The sequence below is a fragment of the Ambystoma mexicanum genome, chromosome 11 (genome assembly GCF_040938575.1).
Source record: "Ambystoma mexicanum isolate Mex_15411 chromosome 11, UKY_AmexF1_1, whole genome shotgun sequence".
NCBI lineage: Eukaryota > Metazoa > Chordata > Amphibia > Caudata > Ambystomatidae > Ambystoma > Ambystoma mexicanum.
The window spans coordinates 1,337,799,012-1,337,820,137 of record NC_090934.1 but is presented as its reverse complement, the minus strand read 5'-3'; the positions used below and the strand labels follow the sequence as shown (position 1 = coordinate 1,337,820,137).

The 21,126-nt window shown below is 42.0% G+C and overlaps 1 protein-coding gene across 1 annotated transcript in view; it reads right to left on the bottom strand.

Moving 5' to 3' along the window:
• The window catches only part of UNC13C (unc-13 homolog C), a 1,404,640-nt gene that overhangs the window by 1,048,151 nt on the left and 335,363 nt on the right, over positions 1 to 21,126 (bottom strand). The window contains exon 5 of the mRNA XM_069624856.1: positions 7,156 to 7,234. Within this exon, the coding sequence (XP_069480957.1) occupies positions 7,156 to 7,234 (79 nt within the window). The remainder of the gene's footprint in view (positions 1 to 7,155; positions 7,235 to 21,126) is intronic.

Sequence of the window (21,126 nt, the reverse complement as noted above, 5' to 3'; positions counted from 1 at the left end):
ATCACAGTAGAATACCCAAAAGGAAGCTCTATTTACTGAAGAAAGAACAGAAGAAAGCAGCAAGGAGATTGCGAAGAATAAAGAATAAGTCTGGCAATTTGACCTCTTAGTTATTGAACTGTGAAGTAAAAAATAAATCAGCAAAAAACAGACCCGTTCAGGAAGTCTGTAAAATTAATGATGATATGACAGTACAATCAGTAGAGCTGGAGGAAGATTTATCAAACGTATCAACTTCCGACTCCATTGTCATTGCCAAAGCAACAGTAATGAATAATATGGTTACAGAGGTTCCTATGGTGTCTAAACATGACAAAATGGAAACATGGCAGGGCTTCCATCCACATCCTTTATTATTTCAAGACTATTTGATGACAGCAACTTCCCTATAAATCGGAGCTCATTCATGGAACTCTTTTAGTCATCTACCGTCATTTCGCAAATTACAAAGCGGTGACTTTGATTTTGGGGACTTCGATATTGATCAAATAGCAAGTCTGAAGGCGAAACAGGTTGAAAATAATCACTGGCACCTTTCCTGCCTCGGGTGCAAATCCAGAGTAAACCTGGAGAGCTATCAACAAAGTAGCCGTTGGTAACACAAGCTCATGAGGTAATGGTGAAACCCCATTGGGAAGGGCTTTTATCCTTCCTTCCTGTCCCAAATTAACGTACCAAAACATGAAGCATTAGTTAGCTACAGAAATACCCGTGGCCACGCCCATCTGTTCTCAGATAGTGGTTCATACAATCTCCTTCAGAAATCCACCATAATACTACTTCAGGAAACCTGGCTGATGGGGGAGGCTGTGTTTGATGGCTACTCATGTTTTAGAAATCCTGCCAGAAGAGCTGATAAAGGGTGTCCATTTGGTGGTTTATTAAACTTGTGTTCTAATGCCTTTGAAGTGAGGGAAATAATTTTGTCAACTGGTAATCCCACTATTCTGTTAGTTCATGTGGTATTATGTAAAGGTTATCGTATATTACTGGTAAAAATATACGATCCACCGGGTGGGAGTTGTACTGAAACCTTGCAACTGTGTATGTATGAGACCATCATTTCAAACATAACTATGTCTCCTAATGTTGACATCGTCATTGGAGGCGATTTCAATTCACCTTGCACTGATTGCATTATGACAGAAAAGGGTGTGGTGCCACTAAAGGCAGGCTGCAGTAGGCGGGTTAAAATATTTAGGTCTGCGTGAGTAGGGTCAGGTTTTCTTCATTTTATTGGTGTGCAGATGATTGATGGGTCTACTAACGGTGACATTCTGGCTGTAAAGACATGGAGAAATGGCAATGTGTATTCTATCATTGACTATCTTTATGGAAATTAATTGCTCTGTAAACAAGCTTGATGCAATGTCTGTGACGTTTACTGATTTTAGTGATCATGCCATTTTGAACATCTGGTTGGTCGTGCATGAAGCTCTGACTCCTGATTTAGACAGGGCGGTTGATGTAATAGTGAATAACAGTCTAAATTGAGTTGGCTGGTCTGATAGAAATCTGGAGGGTATATTCACATATATGGGACGCCTTGGTAGACTATATAAAAAGTTTAACTGTCGTAACGAAATCATAAATTAGATCAGCTATATTACCACTCGTTTTTTGACTAGATGTAAGGGTCCTGTATTTAGACAGGGTTTAAAGCATTTACATCCACATAATAAAGTAATAATCCAAGAAAAACGCACCTTGAGACAAGAAATTAGAGAGGTGTGACAGTCCAATACGGATGCCCTGATACACGAAGCAGTAAGGAAACTAAAAAATAGATATATTAATTGGTTAAAATGGCATCATATGTCCAATGCTAATAGTGCTTGGCGGACACTATATGGAGGTATAATGAAAAATGAAGGCAAAGGGATGTGGCATATATGCAGGGAGCACTGACGAATTGCATTGCAGCCAGCACTTGGGAATCCTATTTAGGAGAAAAATGTAGAGCTAACTCACCTTTTACCATGACTTATCAGGGCCTGTTGAATCTTAGTTTTGACAAAGATGACTTAGTTGGAATTATAAAGCAATGTGAGCAATCCAGGGTGCCCAGCCCTGACCGCTTCTCAAACATGGATATGAGAGAGATGCACGACCTCTGTGTGGATATACTATTAAAATTATTCAAGCAGATTTGCAGTATAGGTTGAATTCCCTGGTCTTGGAAACTATCCCATTTTATTGGTATTCTTGGAAGGATAGCTCAGGGGCAATGTGCTCACCTTGCAAGCAAGATGACACGGAGCAATACAGGTTTCGATCCCCAGGTCCGCGCTTAGAAACCTCTGGGTATTAAGCATGTTATAAACAACCTATCGTATCACATCATATTAGTGTTTAAGCACAGTAAAATTGATGATCCTCGAAACTATAGGTTATTTGCATTATTAGATGGATCCAGCAAAATATTTGCATTGTGTTTACTCCGTAACATTGAGAAGTGGACTGGGTAAATCCAGGGTTTGAGTCATTTCCAGATAGGTTTCCAGAAAGGTCTCTCTCCTATTCAAAACATATTTATAGTCAATTATTTGATTCGACAGGCGAAATCCAAATCTTCTGAGTCACTTTACATTCTTTTTGTTGATTTTGCTTCAGAATTCGAGATGGTTGATCACTCAAAGTGATGGGAAAAATTGAATAAGTTAAATATGCCCACGCACCTTTTATATGCTTGCCAGCTGCTGCATGATAACAATGCTGCACCAGTAAAACTGAACTGTGCAGGTGAATTGTCTGCTCGGATAGAGATTGAAAAAGGAGTAAAACAGGGATTTGTACACACACAGTTTTTTTAAATCCATTTTTGTCCGATATTGAAGAGTGCTTGGGTAATTCGTATAACTTTGTGCCAAAATTGGGTGACACCAAATCTGTATACCTTGCCTATGCCGGTGATCTGGCAATCTTTGACACAACATATGTCAGTATGCGCAAAACAACTTGGGATTCATTTGGAAAAATCTAAATTTATGGAGATGTGGGAAAGCAAAAAAGGGATACATTTAACATTTTGACTACTGGTGGCAACATGAATGCATTTTATAGCTATTGTTATTTGGGATACAAAGTCGAGTCTCAGCATAAAGAATGATTACTTCTTAATTGATGCAATACTAAAGCAGTGGTGTTCATGCTTTCTATAAATACATTTAATAGCAACACTGGATTTAGCTTAATCAGGACTGTTACGCTTTACTGTCAAACATTGGTCACCAGTATTGCCTAAGCTTTGCAATGCTCATATTCGGACTGCGAGCACTAGGAATTTTTTGGGGGGAAGTCTACATCTGATGTCACATTGTGGGACTCTCCAAGGTAAGCCCTATACAAGCATTAGAATCGAGCTGGGCTTGACCTCTTTGAGTACGATGGTGAAAATAAATAGAAGGAACCTATTCACAAAGATAATGTTTGCTGATAAGCAAACTGTGCTCTTAACATTAGAACACAAATTGATTAAGGGGTCCAGCCCAGCTCTACAGAGTTTATAGTTATTAATGACATTTCTTTCACAAAAATTGCTTGCATTCCGGATTGGAATTTGGGATTGGATGTACTTCTGGGATTAAAAAAAAAACATCTTTAGAATGGGATTGGGCTCAAAATCATGAATATGTGGAAAGGTTGTATTCCATATGTGCCTTTTCTAAATGATACTTTCCTTATCACACTGCCCAAAAGTATATCTACCAGTTCCGTGTCCATTCATGAGGCACATTTCTATGTAGTTGAGATTAAATAAATTACCGGTTATGACAGTTAAGGGTGTCTGGTTTTCTTTATCAAGGGAAGAGCAATGTTGTTGCCTATGTAGTGAGTGTGATGTAATAGAATCACTCAGACATGTACTCACCTCCTGTAGAGTTTTGACAAAACACCATGTAAAATATTATATACATCTGGCTGATGGATTGTTAGAGATACAGAGCAAATGGTTTTGGTTAAATGGGTCATCCGGGTGCAGCCTGTCAAGATCAATTGCTATGGTTAAAGCATGGCAGTCCATTGAGTATGAACTTGCCAACGTATTTTGGTTTTATATAGGCTATTAAAATTGTACAGGTCCTGATGATGTGCAATTCTGACTTAAATTATGTGATGAAGATGACATATTCTATTTTTTGTGTAGACTGTAACAATTTTAACTTTTGGTGCTTATAATTTGTGTTTTTTACTTTTTCTTTTTTCCATAATTCTCTTTCTTTTGTTTAAACTGTTATGTGAATAGTTCAACATGAACTGTAACACAATAAAAATACAAAATGTGGTTTACTGTGTATGTTTAGAGGCCCCTTAAATGACATTTATCTTCCTGGAATTTCATTTGCATATACATTCAAATATAATTCACTATCTTAAAAGCTAGATCTTTAAAAAGCTTGGCAATATTGTCAGAATGCATCTACCCTTTGCTGAAGAGAATATAAAATTAGAAAGTTGCATTTTGCTTGGACTATTCTAAAGGATAGAGAAACATATTAAACTAGCAAAAGGTCCACAGCCAATGTGCATTTGAAGCACCTCCTGGTAAAGGAACAAAAGTGCATTGTTGCATTAGGAAGTCTAATTTCCACTTCTTTATCGAGCTAGAAAGAAAACATAACAGAATTAGCTAGAGAATTTGCACAGCCATTTGTAGTGGCAGATTTTTGGCTACTCACATTCTTAAATTATCAGAATGGCTGAGCTGCGCCAGAAAGCAATATCCTTTAGGAGTGAGGCATGCCAAAGAAGGAAGATTCAGGTGGATGGAGTTAGAACACTGGATCAGTATGATTCCTATAGATTTCTCCGACTCTAGCTCTAAGAACACATTTAGATCACTGTTGAAGTGGAAAAACGATTTGGGTTCAAGTTTATAGCTTGATTAAGATTCACAGATCACATCCCTAATATCCATGTATTGGCAAGCTGTTAAGCTAAATCATGGAAAGGATGCTTTGGCTTGGTAACACAGTAACAATTTCACAAAGATAAACAAAAAATGAGATTAGCACTGTGGCAGTGCTGCTCAGCCAACCAGGTGACATGGCATCTGGGCATTATCTGCTGGCGTATGCTTGAAGTTCAATCGTTTTGAGAAGCTTGCCCTACCACTTCCTAGCATTTCCCCTCACCTGCCTCACTGTGACTCTGCCCCAAGACTCTGCATCCAACTCTGTGCTGGCCACCTCAGTCTAGCCACACCTTTTCACTAAACCAACCTGTGATGTGGCCATTCCACTGCTACCTTGTCTCTCTGAGGCGCCCTTCTCATGCCGGATGCGTTGCACTCCCACAAAAACCCTCTCCACCTCCGTCAATGCGGCCATGCCTCACAGCACCAACTATCCAAGTAAGGCTCAGCCTTTTTAACCTGAATAAAGCCAGTAACATCACTGTTAGTGGGATATTGTGGCTGCTGCAAGGAGTTGTGGCAGGCTGGAAATGGCCCCTCACCATTACTAATCTCCCACACTTCGAGGAATTGACTGTCGCCAGCTAATACATCCCGCCAATGCAGCCATTCTCACCATATTCTGGCACTGCATCTTCCGGCAATCTAAGTGATGGGATTATTGGTTGACCTGAAAAATCCATTGCTGTCCCGAAGTAATCCAATAGTGACTTACTGTCTCTGGCAAAACATGAAAATACAATACGTTGATTGACCTCAACCCAATCCTATTTTTACAGTGTCTTTATGCCTTTGAAACACATCTAATGTTGTAAAGAAAAGACATGTAAAGAAATACATGTTTTATAAATTGTTCAAATAAGGGCTGGAGGCATTTTCGTAGCTCATTCTGTGAATTATTTTCAGTAATCTTAGTTTATTAATGACACATGCTTTTACGGTAGTCTTGTTGGCCATTGGAGCAGTTGCTATATTGGTATATTTGCCCTTATCTGAGTTATGGTTCCAAGCTAAAGATGGCACAATTACACAAGCAATAATTGCAATTGCCACTCTATGCAGCTGCACCAGCCAATCAAGGGTTGTGGAATGCAGCGTCACATTCTTGTGAAACATCTGCATTACCTGGCTGGCTGCCCTGTGCTGCCTCTGCCCCCTTCTCCCTATGCACCCAAACCACTACCCCACCTGTCCTATTTCAAATCAAGCCATGTTTGAGCACTCACCTAACCTAGTCACAGTCTCCACCTTCCAGGTTACACAGCTGTGACAGCAGAAAAAGATAAGGGCCTCGTTCTCGAGCAGCTCTTCTGGATTCTCTGGAAGCCATATTTCATTGGGTTACTCGGCAAAGAGTAATTTCATGAAACTTCTTTATATATGACTAGCATTAGAAGCTATTGTCAATAAGGGCCTTAACCACATATTATTTGCTGAAAACTTTAATACATTAAGGTTGTGGAAAGAAACTTGGTGTTTTCCACCCTTTTGTTTTATCATTTCTGGAGTCCAGGGATGTACCCTGGCTCCAGAACTGTCATTTCCATTGGCTAGTTCTAAAGAAACATCTGCAACTAGGTCCACTAGATCACTCTCTGTTCTGCAGCAGAAAACCCATCAGCAATGAAGGTGAGGAGTGAAAAGCAGATATGCAGTTCCCAGCTTGAGGAAAAGTAGCAAACTGTGCTTGAGGAGCATCTCTCTCTCTCTCTCTCTCTCTCTCTCTCTCTCTCTCTGAAGTCTGAAGGATGCATTTAGCAGAACAGTGTTTTTTATCTGAAAACAATTACAGAATTACTGTGATGCAAGAGATTGGGGATGAAACAATGCAAGGCAAACTGGCTGATAGCAATATTGTTCAATTTAAGAGATTCAATAAAAGAAACATTCTTAAGAATTGAAATCTGTGCCTAAATTAAACAAAGAGTCTTTGAGCAAAAGAGCAGAATTTGAAAGACTTTCTTAAAGAACTGAGGTACACTAACAGAAATTCAATAGATTTCTTTCAATTTACATTTCGAACAAGGCCTGTTCTAACTTTTTCCACCTTTTCACAGATCATCACATATATAGATGGGTACCTGTGTATGTTCAACAAATTACTTCAAGCATTCCAAGGCTCTAATGCTTTTATATAAGATGATCAGATAATGTATGAGAGCTGGACAGTAAAAACAGGCGAACAAACACATGACTAGCTAATAGTTCATTTTACATTGCACTGAGTGGAGATAACTTACCACATCTCTGACAATGGGCAATGTTTTCTTTCTGCGTAGATCTGGCATACTGTCAATACCATAAAGTCCACTTCCAGGCCTAAAACAAAAAAGTTAGTATAAATTAGATGTATTGAAGTCTGAATCTCTCTCAGATTGTGAAGATGCTATTCGTCCTTTAATCTCTTATACATTCTAACAGATGAATTGACAATGACTAATATAAATTAGTTCTGTAAAATGTCATACTTTTATTACATAAACTATATTCAAAATGCCGGCAGATATTGAGTAGCTATATATATCAAACTGAAAGGGAGAAGAATTGAGAGTCAAATGGTAGCAATATGTTGTGAGAAAGTACTTTTTTGAAAATCAGCATCTGCTGCGATAGAATGTAATCTGAAACATTAAACAATGTTAGCTGTATGAACATTCTGAAAATGATGTAGCTTTGCAGACTATTCATCTTGGCTTGATTTGTACCATGGTTTCAGTGGTTAACTCAATGCCATTTTTTAGGAGACTGGAGCTTGTGCAGAATCGAGTCACAATGTGCAGGAAGAAAATGTGATTCCTATCTTCTTTTTGTAATCAGGTGCCTTTTACTCAAGGAAAAATTACACATCTAAAAAGGTTGTAAGTGATTTTGGGAGCTATCGTTTGGGGGAATATGCTTGTGCTTTGTCAAAATGCATCAATGGTAAAAAAACAATATTTGCCAGTAATTCTCAACTTGAGGGGAAATGGTTTGAGCTCACAACCATGCAATGCAGTCAATTATAAAGGACTATATCAAAAGAGGCCAGTTCAGGATTGTTTGTTTGAGTAAACCTTTAAACAGGCAGTCAACATTGGCAGATAAAAAGACACTGCAATGCAGAACACCACTTTGTTTTACTATTAAGATGGAGCAGTAGTGCTGCAGCCAATCTTAAGAAGTTTGGAAAGTAGGAACATTGTGGATATTTTTTGCCATAGGTCATAACATACGTTGATCAATCTGTTGACAGATTTGTTAGATTAGTTTAGTTAGATCAGCTTGCCAGAACAACACAATTCGTATTCATGGATTTGTTGTTTTTATGTGCAGCTTTTGTATCTCTGCAATGAAACAGATACATATTAAGATTGTTGTACTGATTGTTTTCATGTTGTATTAACTAACTGATTGGTGCATTTTTAATTTAATTTCTTTTATTTATTTTTTTATTTTATTTAAATGTGTTTCAGTTCATTACATATTACAATCATGAATGATTATACATTTTATTTTTGAATATATTGAAACCATGCCTTCCTTACATGTGGTGTCAGGCGTGAGATGTGATTCAACTGACAAAAGTTGGAAACCCATGCTAATGATAGTCGTACCACCAGAAGGAGAAAATCGGAACTCCTCGAGTCTGATAGAATACGCACCATAAAAGAAGCCTTGTACTCCAAGCTTCAAATCCTGATTCAGAAAGTGTCACAAAGGGAACTCTTACTCCCCCGGAAGATATGGCCGCCCTTGAATATGTTATGGCCCAACTGTCCACCCATCAGATGCAGGCCAAAACCCATCTTCAAGAAAATTTTACAAAATTAGTCCAGTTACAGGCAAGATAAGGGTGACGATCTAGGGAATTTCTTTTTGAGTTTCGAGCGGTTAGCTGAGCATTTGGGGTGGGAAGAAAATATTTTTTTGTATTTGGGACCCCTATTGAAAGGCAAGCTAGAGACCGCCCACCAGCTAGTTAACCTTGCCCAGGGAACTACTTTATATCCATAAAAGAGGGACTTCTTAAAAAAGACTACCAAATCTGGAACTTCTATCGAGAGAAACGAAAAGCTATTAGATTAAACCATGGGGAAACCCCCCTGAATTGGGGGAACAAATTAAGAACATGTTAGACCTCTTTATTAACAACAAGACCATGGAAGAATTGCTCAAAATGATAATTCTGGAGCAATTCACCAATTTTCTCTTCCCTTTTAATTGAAGGCAGTGTTACAGCTAAATCGACCTACCTAAACTGCACAAAATCACTCAGACGCAGCAAAGCATTTTCACTCTGTACACAGAGATGAAGAAAGGAAGAATCACAAACCTACATACCGTTCCAAACCAAGGTACTAGATAGAGGGTTCCCTAAACCCAAAGAATAGACCCTGAAAGAAAGAATAGAAATCAGAAGACCAGACTAGAAGGGTACAGAGGAAAGCAGGAGAGAAGAATTTAAAGGGATTAAGCCATCACGCCCTATTTAATTTTTTTATTTTTAGAAAACGTTTTGCACATTTAAAAATAATTCAAATTACAAAATAATAAGTCTCATAAATATCATACAAAGTTTGATTAAAATTAACTAATTTCAAACAATCCCTTATAACAGCAAAAATGTATAATATTTATACTGCTTTTAAATCTAATACATTCAACTCATAACAGCCTATATGTTTAACAGACACCCCAATTACATCCTAATAACTCTCTTCCAAATGTGGAGGACCGCTATGTTCATAACAAGTGATTCAGTCCCCATTAATATAGCCCAAAATGAGTCCCCACTTATATTTTCTGGAGAGCTGACAAAGCCTCCATACCCTTTTATGTAAAGGTCTGCCAGAGCCACACAAGGTCAATATATGTCTGCTAGTCTCAACCTCACAGAGTCAATGCCTACAGGCCACATCCTGTACTTCTACTTTTCTCCATTTATTAGTAAATTCTCTGGTCCACAATATATTTAATCGGAGTTGTATTGTAAATCTCCTAAGCTCTGGGCTTGACCATTTAGTTAAATAACTACGTGATTTGCCAGACTTGAAACCCTGAGATGCAAACTCTCTGTACCTCTTAAGGCCACATAAATTATCAATTCCCGTGATAAGATCCAATTCTCAAACTTTTTTCTTTATTATTTTTCAAAGTCAGGACAGCCCTCAATAATTTCCAAACTAAGCCCCAGTTCACTCAAGGGTTTTCTTCTGAACATTTGAACTGATGATCCTTCTGCATTTCTTTGCCAAGCAGTTATAGTAAAATATTCGAAATACAGCTTGTTTTAATTTGGAATATAACATGACTTTTTTGAGCGACCATAATGAGGACAGAGATTGCAAACCATATTCGAGTCTCAGGGCTTCAACTGGAACAGCTTTGGGCAGGTTGATAATTGAACGTAATAGTTTTGCATCAAACTTTTCCAGCCAGGTCACATATGCAATCACCCCCTATTTGTTTTTCATGTAAAGAAACTGTCCATCTGGCTCGACATTGCCCTAAAAATCTAAAATAAGAACCAATGGGAATAGGGTGTCTCAGATAGGACGAGTGGGAAGAAACAGAGCCTGAACTGGAAACCTTCAATATACATCTATGTCAGTCCTCAACTGACTTTGCATATGAAAAAGCCCTAGTAACTGGAAGACCAGTAAAGGCGCTAATTGATTCAGGCAGCAAACAGACCACCATAAGGGCTGATTCGGTGACAGCAGCAGACCTAGAAAATGCAGATCTAAGTAGAGTCACATGTGCGCACGGAGATAAAAAATCTACCCCAAGATACCTGTGTACATTAACATAAGAGAAGAAACACGGCTGGTGCCATCCACCATTATTCCTGGACTCCCCGGAGAAGGTATTATGGGAAGACACTTTCCAGCATTTTCTACTCTCTTACAAGATCATCCAAATTCCGCAAGAGAGTTTGTACCCCAGAATTGTTGGCAACCTGACTTTTGCTCCCAAACCTCTCCGGTGTGGGAGTATATGGAAAACTAATTTCAGGAACCTACCATTCACCAAGAGGTACCCTTCAAACCTCAGAAATACCTAATGACAAAATCACCACCTCGATCCCACTTTGGAGGATACCTTCGGGAGGCAAACACGAACATCCCGCCTTCACCAGACCAGAACAAATGAAACTCACAGAATATGTGGGAACTGCTGGATACATCTTTTCCTTCTTCTCTACACAATACCAAATTTAGAGGACCTCGGAAAAGACCAAGTATATCCACCTTGCACAGGTGAAGGGTATGTGAGAAATCAGAGGTATCTCATCTACTATTCCCTGGAGATCTGTCATCCCGGTGGCCAGGACATGGCCATCGCCTTTGGATCCAGTACCTGGGGTTGGGCCAGTATGGGAGGAACAGCTGGGTGAGGGGTCTTTGGGGAGTGGTAGTGGGAAACTGGATGGCGAGATGTGCTATCCCTCTCCCTGTAACACCTTTACCCCATCCTACCTGGTAGGATATTTAGGAACTCAACCCCCACCCCCTTCACAACACAAACACTTTCTCACAGACAGCTCACAATGAGAAAAGATGAATAACACCCAAGCCATATACCTGACATGTACCAATACAGGGTCAGGCAATTACTGACCATCACACACACACCTGACTTCCATTACAATTCTCCACATGGATCAAAGGCGAAGCATGAGAGTGCACACTGAGCACGGCAAAGCATGCAAGGAAGCAGCAGTTCCAAGATGGCAGTTTAAAACGAGGAGAAAGACGGCAAAACAGAATGGGATTGCAAGGAGGGAACTGCCCTTGACCTTTTCGACGAGGAATCGTTACTTTCAAGAACCCTCGAGAATAGAAAGCGTAAGACCAGGAAACCAGGCTGAAGAATCCTGCATTGTGTGTCGCTGGTACCCGGGGCCCTCTTGCGTCGATAAGCAAGACAGGGAGAATTGCTTGTTGCCGTGGTCCTGTCCTTGGCTCCTACATCAAAGCAGTGCGGGTGAAATCAACACAGCCAGTGAGTTGGGGAGACTGCTACCAAACCGGTCTGTTGTGAAGCCAAGGTTGTAAGCAGCAACATTGTATGGTGAGCGCTGTATTGTACAGTTTGAAACGCATGTGATAAGCAATCTGAGTAAAAATTGAACAACAGAAGAGTGATTGAACTTTGAAACTAAGATACGATACCCTTGAAAGAGTGGTCTGGCACCGCGTGCATGCTCATTCGATAGTCTCTGTAAGGTATCCAACTGGGAGTTGAGAAAAGTGAAAGAGTGCAAATAATTGTACATCAAAGTGGTCCTGCGCGGGTCAAGCAAAATCCTGTGCACAATAGAATGTCGTCAATATTGATACTGCCAAGCAAATTGGTCCGAGCCCGAATTAGGAAGATCGATTGAATAAGATAATGACGAAATAGAGAAAGTTGGTCCGAGCCCAAACGAGGGAGATCAATTTAAAGCTTTTGGGATAAAGCAAGTTTGTGTTAAGGTAAATCAAATTTGTCCGAGCCCGATGAAGGGAGACTGATTGAAAATTGCGGTAAAATGGATCGGAGCCCAGCTGAGGTGGATCCGTGGTGAATAGTAAATCACCTGAGAAATTGGACCCATAAAAATCTTAAGACGTTTGTAGTAAAAGGGATCTGGGTAGCTGAGAGGGATCCGATGTGTATAATCATCACCTGAGAAATTGAATACGTGTGACTTTCGGAGAGGAAAATAATGTATTGTTTGTTTGTCGCATCAGGCCCTCTACCAGAAGAGACTTTGAAAGGCAAAGGGACTTGGGCACACAAAAGGACCTGATGCTAATGTTTGAACTATACCCTCGTGCTAGAGAAGCCAGAGACTGTGCTAAGCTGGAGTGTACCTCCTTGTCCCGTGCTGAAAACATGCGGAAGGGAGGCCAGCGGCCTGAATATTCAGACATATCATTTCTTGAACACTTCTTTCTTTTACGTAGCATTGTTTCCCACACTATTTATATTTAGAGGTAAGGATTGGCAATAGGTTTAGTAGTATAGGCCCATTTATTTTGAACAGACACCATTAGGACAGGATTATCATTATTTTATGGTTATAGCTTGGTCCCATCTGTAAATTTAGGATTAGATAGGCGTTTTTCAAACCCATTTTGAAGTTCAATAAACACCCTTGAAATGTACTCTGTCTTACTGTTGATACCATGCCTTCCTTACAAGATACTTAGGACCTGTTTTGTAGGAGGCCCAATGAAAAATGCAAAGGGCCTTGAAATTGATGGCACTGGCAGCCAATGCAGGGAGTTCAGTATGGTGCAGACATAAGAATACGAGAAGCACTGGTAGACAGACTAGCCGCAGAGTTTTGTAGAATTTGTAAGCGTTGCAGGAGGTAAACTGGTTGTGCAAGATAGAGAGCACTGCAGTAATCCAAGGATCCTTGCATCATGGAGGATACAATTATGGGACAAAACAGGGGTGGAAGATAAGGCAACATTTTGCACGGAATCCACAGTTTGAAATTAACTGATTGGCATACTGTGCTCACCTGAGCCTGCAGGGACTGTGAGGCGGAAAGCTTCACACCCATATCCTTGACCAAATATTGCGCCTTGCTCACTGAGGAATATGGGACCAGGTAATCTACTATTTGGCCTAACTTGGCTAGACACCCCTGTTTCATCTATGGGCATAGCCTGCAACCACTCTGCCACATTATCCATGTTAACAGTCTGGCAGTTTGCTCCATCCAGCAATGACCACTAATGGGGTTATGTGGATCAGCAATTTGCTTGGTGAACAAAGCTGGTTCAGTGGTAATGTCTGCTTGTGATGGCATTAGGCGCCCCCCACCCCCACTTGGTCCAGGAAGTTCCGGGCCGGCCACATGAAGATGATTCTCCAGCCTTCACCAAGTGGGGTCAGGGCTACAAGGACTGTAGGGACCACATGGGCTACAAGGGGTGTAATGGGAAAAGGGGGGTAGGAACAGAGCTGACAATTTTGTGGTCTTCAAGTTCCCAGTGGCCACGTTCAAGTGGGGTCCAGCAGTGGTAGGAGGCAAACTGCTGTGAAGCCCCCCCTGCTTGCACTTGATCAACTCTAGGGTTCAGGCAGTTATCTAAAGACCAATGCCCGAGGACCAATGCCCGAGGTCCAATGCCCGAGGAACTCTCAGAGTTCATCACTTCAATGGTTGAGCTAACAGTCTTCTCACTTTCTGTAGTGGTTTTGATGTTAGTTTGAGTACTTTTTTACCAGGAGATCAGGCTTAGTGGGAAATTTAGTGCGTTGAAAGAGCCCAAAAATTGGTTAATTTCACTAATTAAGTAGTGTGCTTCCACCGAAGTACGTACAGAGCTGATGTCATGGCCACAGGCCCCGGAGTCAAAAAAGGAGACGGGTGGAAGACGCCCTTTTGCACAAAATATGGCCTTCATGAATATCAGGTTAAGTCCTTTGGACTATGTAATGCCCCTGCAGCGTTCCAATTTTTCATGACGTGCTCTGTGAACTGTTGGACGTTTGTGCTCTTTTCTATATTGATGACATTCTTACCTATTCGAGGACCACGTCAACCATGTCTGGGCAGTTTTGGAGAAACTGCGGCAAACACCGGCTATATGCCAAATTGGAGAAATGCTTCTTTCATGTGACAGAGGTAGAATTCCTTGGCTTTATTCTCACACCACGGGGCGTAACATGGACATGCACAAGGTAGACGCTATCCTTAACTGGTCCTCACCGACATCCATAAAGGGAGAACAGAGTGTACTCGGGTTCGCCAACTTTTATCGCCGGTTCATACCCGGGTTCTCCCAGATTGTCCACCCAATCACCTCTTTATTACAGAAAAATAAACAAATTAATTGGTCGACAGAGGCAGAGAAAGCCTTACAGGAGCTAAAACAAGCATTTACCACAGCACCAATTCTACAGCATCCTCGACCGGAACTACCATACATGGTCGAAACTGATGCTTCCAACATAGCAATGGGAGCAGTCCTGTCACAACGAGACCCCGAAACAGGTCAGTTGCATCCCGTGGCATTCTGCTCTCGCAAGTTTTCAGCCCCTGAATTGAATTATGCAATCACTGATAAAGAACTGCTAGCAATTAAGGCAGCGTTCAAAGCCTGGAGACATTATCTTCTTGGAGCTAGGCATACAGTCACTGTCGTCACGGATCATCGCAATCTACAATATCTGAAGACCACTAAGGTTCAATCATCATGCCAACTCCCTTGGGCTCTCTTCTTTGCGGAATACAACTTTGTCATCACCTATAGACCTGAAGTACGGAATGGAAAAGCGGACGCCCTGTCTCGCATGAGTGAGGGAAAAGAGGCATTCACTAAACCAAACCCCATGGCCATCATCCCTGAAGGACAAATCCAAGGTATGATTGCCGCAACCACCACTGTAGACAACTTAAAATCTGACCTGCAACACTTGATGAGTCCACCAGCGCAACAGGAATGGCTAGGGAAGGGAGACCGGTATACGATCATGGACAACCTACTATATTACCAAGGATGATTGTACATCCCGGATAAGAAATTACAAAACCAAATCATCGCTAACTATCATGATTCATTAGTAGAAGGGCATCCGGGTATAACCAAAACCCAATTTAAAATAAAGAAAAATTACTGGTGGCCAACTTGGTGAAAGGACATTGTCCAGTTCATCGCAACCTGTGGCACCTGTGCACAACACAAGTCCCAAAAACAAAGTCCTGCGGGTCTGCTACATCCTTTAGAAGTACCCCCAGCACCTTGGCATACGCTATCAATGGTTTTATTACAGACTTTCCCTCCTGTAACGGATACAATACCATCTTAGTCATTGTAGATCTGTTTTCCAAAATGACCAACTTTATTCCCCTGAAAGGTCTCCCAACTGCTTCTATTGTGGCTAACATGTTTTTGGAACAGATCGTCCGGCCACACGGGTTTCCATCAATATTGATATCAGACCGAGGAACTCAGTTTGTCTCTACATTCTCGAAAAGGTGTTGTAAAATTGCCAAAATCGACCTCCGGTTATCTTCAAGCCATCACCCCCAAACCGATGGCCAGACAGAACGGATTAACCAGAACCTCGAGCAATACATAAGGTGTATGCTGCAACAAACCAAGGATACCTGGAAGGACATACTTTGGTTAGCAGAATACGCATATAAAAACTCCATTCACACCAGTAAGGGGACAAAGACCATTCTACATAGTGTACGGTCGACATTCACGGACATCCGTTTTCGACCCACTCAAATCATTAGAAATGCCTGCTGTAACGACCTTACAAAAAAACATCACCCAGGTTTTTAAGGAAGCAGCAGAGCATCTTGCCAGAGCCAAAGAGAAAGAGAAGCAGTTTGCGGATCAACACCGAAGGGAAGCTCCCAACTACCAAGTCAGAGACAAGGTTTGGTTAGCATCCACAAACATCCCCCTAAAAGGACCAAGGGTGTTCCATCCCAGATATCTGGGACCCTACACTATCAAGGCTGTGATCAACCCTGCAGCCATGAAATTAGAATTACCGGGCCACATGCAAATCCACCCGGTGTCTCATGTCTCCCTCCTAAAACCATTGAGACCTGGTACACGGATCAATTCTCCACCGGATCCCGAAATAGTTGAAGCAGAACCAGAATACAAAATTAAAAGGATCCTAGACTCTAAGATGGTCCGGTCCAATTTATACTACCTTATAGACTGGAAAGGCTATGGACCCCAAGATCGGACCTGGGAACCCAGTGAGCATGTCCACGCTCCACGATTAATCAGGCAGTTCCACCGCACTAACCCCACTAAACCAGGGCCAGGGGCCAAACAACCCATGAGAGGGGCCTTGAGGGGGAGTGCTGTCATGGCCACAGGCCCCAGAACACAAACACCACACCATCTAGTGATGGGGAAATGGGTCACCTGACACACTTATGTCCCTTTGGGACCTATAAACACAGGGGCCCTGGCTGGACTCAGTCCTGGCACCTATGGTGCCAGGCTCATATAGAGATGTGAGCAGGAACACTTTATTTCAGTGGAGGAGTGATTTTACTTTATTTCAGTGCAGGAGTGCTTTTATTTTACAAGAACTTTCCAGGAGCTGAAAGCCTTTATTCCAGGGAATATCCTCATGTGCTAACTCATCGGGGGAGACTCCCTAGGCCTGATCTTCATGTGCTGACTCATCGGGTGTGGTAGGCAGGCTGAACCTTGTGGGCGTGGCTTCAGAAGCTCAGCTATATAAGGTGCTCCATCCATAAGGCTGGTGCTTCGCGTTACTGTACACTCGCATGCAACGTGAGGCTCACCGCCGCTTGGACCCATTTACTTACCTTTGAAACCAGGCGTTCTCCTGCATATTCACCTTCCAGGAAAATAGTGCTACATTGCTTCATCTGCAGACTCATCTCCTGACATCTAGTGATCTTGATCCCGATGCCGCAGCACCGTACTCCGCATCCACAAACTCGGACCGTGTGAAGAAGAAGAAAGACAAGGTTAGAACATCCGTCCCAGGGCCGCGCTGCATTTGAACCCCACGCCCCCTAGTTAACAACTTACCAGCTACTGTACCGCTGCAGCTTCGTTCCTCATTCCCTCCGGCTGCCGCCTCCAGCTTGGGCTTCTTCTGCCGGGCTGGCAAAAACACCTGCAAGGGAAGAAAGCACAAGAGCAAACATCAAAAGTGGAACGGACGGCAATTAATGACAACAAACTTTACAATACAATAAAAACAGACGAGGAAAGACAAAGGCAAACAGGAACACTTACCTGAAGTATAGTGGCTTAGTCGCAGCAGGGCTGGACTACCACGTGCAAGGGACCAGTGAAGGAACTCAGTCCAGATCATACAAGCGCCCCTGCCAGAAGCAGCAGGACAGAGTGCTCACCAAAACTAATCAAAAGGTGAGCTTTTCAGGGACAGCGCATCCCACGGGTACCACGGTTTGGGAGAAGGGGACTGGAAGGGGATCAGGCGCACAAGCTGGTGTACTCCACGCAGGAGCAGTCCAGAGCAGCATCACCTATTCCCACCAGTCACCACACCTCTGCAGAGACCAGGTCAGATTAACAGCTGATATTAACAGCTGATTGGACTAGACTGTGCAGCGCTTATTGAAGACATGGGAATTATAGTTAACATTTTCCTCTTAACAGTCAATATTCCCCTTTTAGATTTGGGCGCAGGCGCAGGTTTAGGCACGGACACAAGTTTGGGTTCAGATGCAGCCAGCATGACAGAAGTTGGCCGAGCAGATTAAACGTATTTAGCTTTGACAGCAGTTGGTAAGGTGAGAGCAGTGAATGGGATGCGTAGTTAAGATGTTACAGCCTCCTTCAGGTTCTATGGAGCTGATGGTTTCTTTTCTTTTGAGCTCTGTATTATGGCTCCCCCCTGCCCTCTCCACCATCTTTAGTTCTCACATTGTTTGCTGAGCATCTAAGCCTGCACGGGACCTCCAGACTCTAGCCCCTGCTCCCTCATTCACAGGCTTGTTATCAGGCTCAGTGCCTCTCTCAATACATCAATGACTTTCGGGCGAGGGGTTTGGGCGTTGGTCACTCCTTGATAATTGCAGCCTAAAGAGAGTCTGAGGTGTTGTAACTGTACAAGCAGAGAGGCCCCCGCTTGCCCGCAGGCTTCGCCCTCACAGGGGATGTCAGGAGCCTTTGAAGAATTCAGGTGGAAGGAGGCAGAGCTCCTCGAGAATGGAAACAGAACCAGTAAGGAATGCAGGTTGTCTCCCTTTGGCGCAAACTCCTGCGCCCTTTCCCCCCACGGGCTTCATCCTCGCGGGGGATGTCAGGAGCCTTTTTGAAGAATTTAGATGGGAAAAGGCAGAGCTCTTCAGAAATGGCAGCAGCAGCGACAGTAAGGAATGCAAGGTATCTCCCTGAGGCACAAACTCCTGCGCCCTTTTCCCCCTTGAAGATCTTTGAGGAGAACAATCCGTTAGGATCACCTCTGTCCACAGAGACATTGAGACTTATCCAAAAGTCCCTCTACTATTCATTGTCAGAGACCAACTTGCAGGGGTGAAAACTGCCATGGTCCCCGTTCTACCAGAGGAAGTAATTATCACAACTGACTTCCCAACCTTTTCAGAGCAATTACATCCTCCTCCAAACCAGGGTGCTTCAGACAATTTGTTTCCCTTGGGTCCTGGAAAACCGCTGTTGACCGCCAGGAAGTCCCCATCTAGAACTGGGGAATGACTATGTCCAACAGTTTAATTTAGTTAGAGTGGGAATTTCCCTAAAGCTATAGGGTGAGATAGTCCTTTTCTTTATTATTTAAATAAAATAATCTCGAAATGTCCACGTTGTGTACGACTGCTTCTTCGGACCTAACACAGCACACACACTGATTTGAAATGTTAAAGATCCATTAATCCACATTATTGCTACCAAAATGCTCAGAGTTGCGAGTGAATATAGTTTGTTTTATAAAAACAGAACGTTCACGGATTTAAAACTAAACAGTACTAATGTGCAGAAATGTTTTTACATATCCTAGGTTTCACATGTAAGGCATTACATATTTATACAACTTATTTGACTTTATTCCTTTGCAAATATGCACCATTTATTTGTCAGAGATATGTTTGCACACACAAACCAGCTGCCATTTTCATGAACAAATCTAACACAAGCCTTAACATTAATATAACATGAAGCATTTGTAAATATACAAAAAACATCAGCTGCACTCTGATGATCTTTAGTTATAAACAACAATTTTCCAACATATTATAATTCACAGAGTACATGCCCTTGATCAAAGGGTCTGGTGTAGTGGTTGGCAAAGACTTTTTATTTTACATTGAATTAAGCTATCTATCCATGACAAGAGGTGGTTTCCCTACCTCATAAAAAAAATAACTTGTGCAGTCAGGAGATCAGTGTAGTCCAAATCAAACATTCACCATCCTAGTCCAAACTCCTATTCTACCCCTACCACTTAAACACAAATCGTAATCTAAGAAAAAGAGTGCTTTGTAAAACCCAAGAGAATGACTCCTTTCTCCTGGATGTGAGTATCTCATGCTGTAGCCTTTTCAAGCTCAGGAGATGTTCTCAAATAAAGAAAAGTTCCCACATGCATAAGAAACAAAGTTCCACGATTTCCAGGGGAGCTAGGAGAATGACTCCTTTCTCCTAGCGTGCTCCCCAGTTCTTGGTAAGCCCATTACTGGCTATCTGATCTTTAACTTTCTTAACAATTCTTGTAGCTCCCTCCAGGGGTTTCCTCTGTTCTCTACTTTCTTGGTTAACTTGCCCCCATTAGGATGATGACGCGGTTCCCTGAATCCTCTTCGATTCTCCAGTACCACACTCTTATGGAGCTGGGCAAGGAATTGCCCGACAATGCACTTCACTACGTCCTCTTATTCATCTGCTTCTCGTCTTACTATGTAAAACATTCTTGATCCCCTCTATGACGGCATCATGAAGCAAAACACAGACAACAGATTCAAAGTTCTAAATAAAATGGTTTATTAACTCAAATGTCAAGATGATTGAAGGCCCAACTTGCCCTACGCTAAGGTGGGATTTACCTTCCTGAACAAAATTAAGGAATGTCTGAGTCAGAAAGTTCAACGTAAAAGTATGTCTGTGTCCAAAACCTTTCCTTGCCCTCACAACTAAAGCTATACGATGTGTAGGGAAGTTAACAATAATGAAATAGTGATCAAAACAAAGTTCTGAGCTTCTTCCAACTCATTTTCAGCTGCCTTTCCCAAGTTCAAGAAAGTTCCACAAAAGTCTCAAAGTTACCTTTCTCAGGTTCAAAACAGTTCCACAACTCCTTGTGGTTTCCCTACCCAAGTTCAAGGCAATAAAGTTCCACAGAACCTTGTGGTTCCCTTCCCTAAGGTCAAGGCAACGCAGGTCCAAGGAAAGGGTCTTGAGGTTTCGGTCCTCAAGACAGCATTAAAGTTCATCACGTCACAGGGTTCCCGTCCCCAAGACTTCAACTTGCCAACCTTTGCTTGGCCTCCATCTTTCAATGTTCAAAACAGCTATAAAATCAACTTAACATTCCTTCTGGATAGGCTTAAAAGGTCAATCAGCTTACTTCTTCTTTGTTTGCTTTAACAAGGTATTTGTCATTCACAATTGAGGGTTCCATGGTCTAGGTGCACATGGTGCACCCATTACAGGTCACACAACCAGGTACCCTAGGATCTTTGACACACACAGGCCCTTCTGCTCCTGTGTGAATGTTCACCCTCACTTGACTTC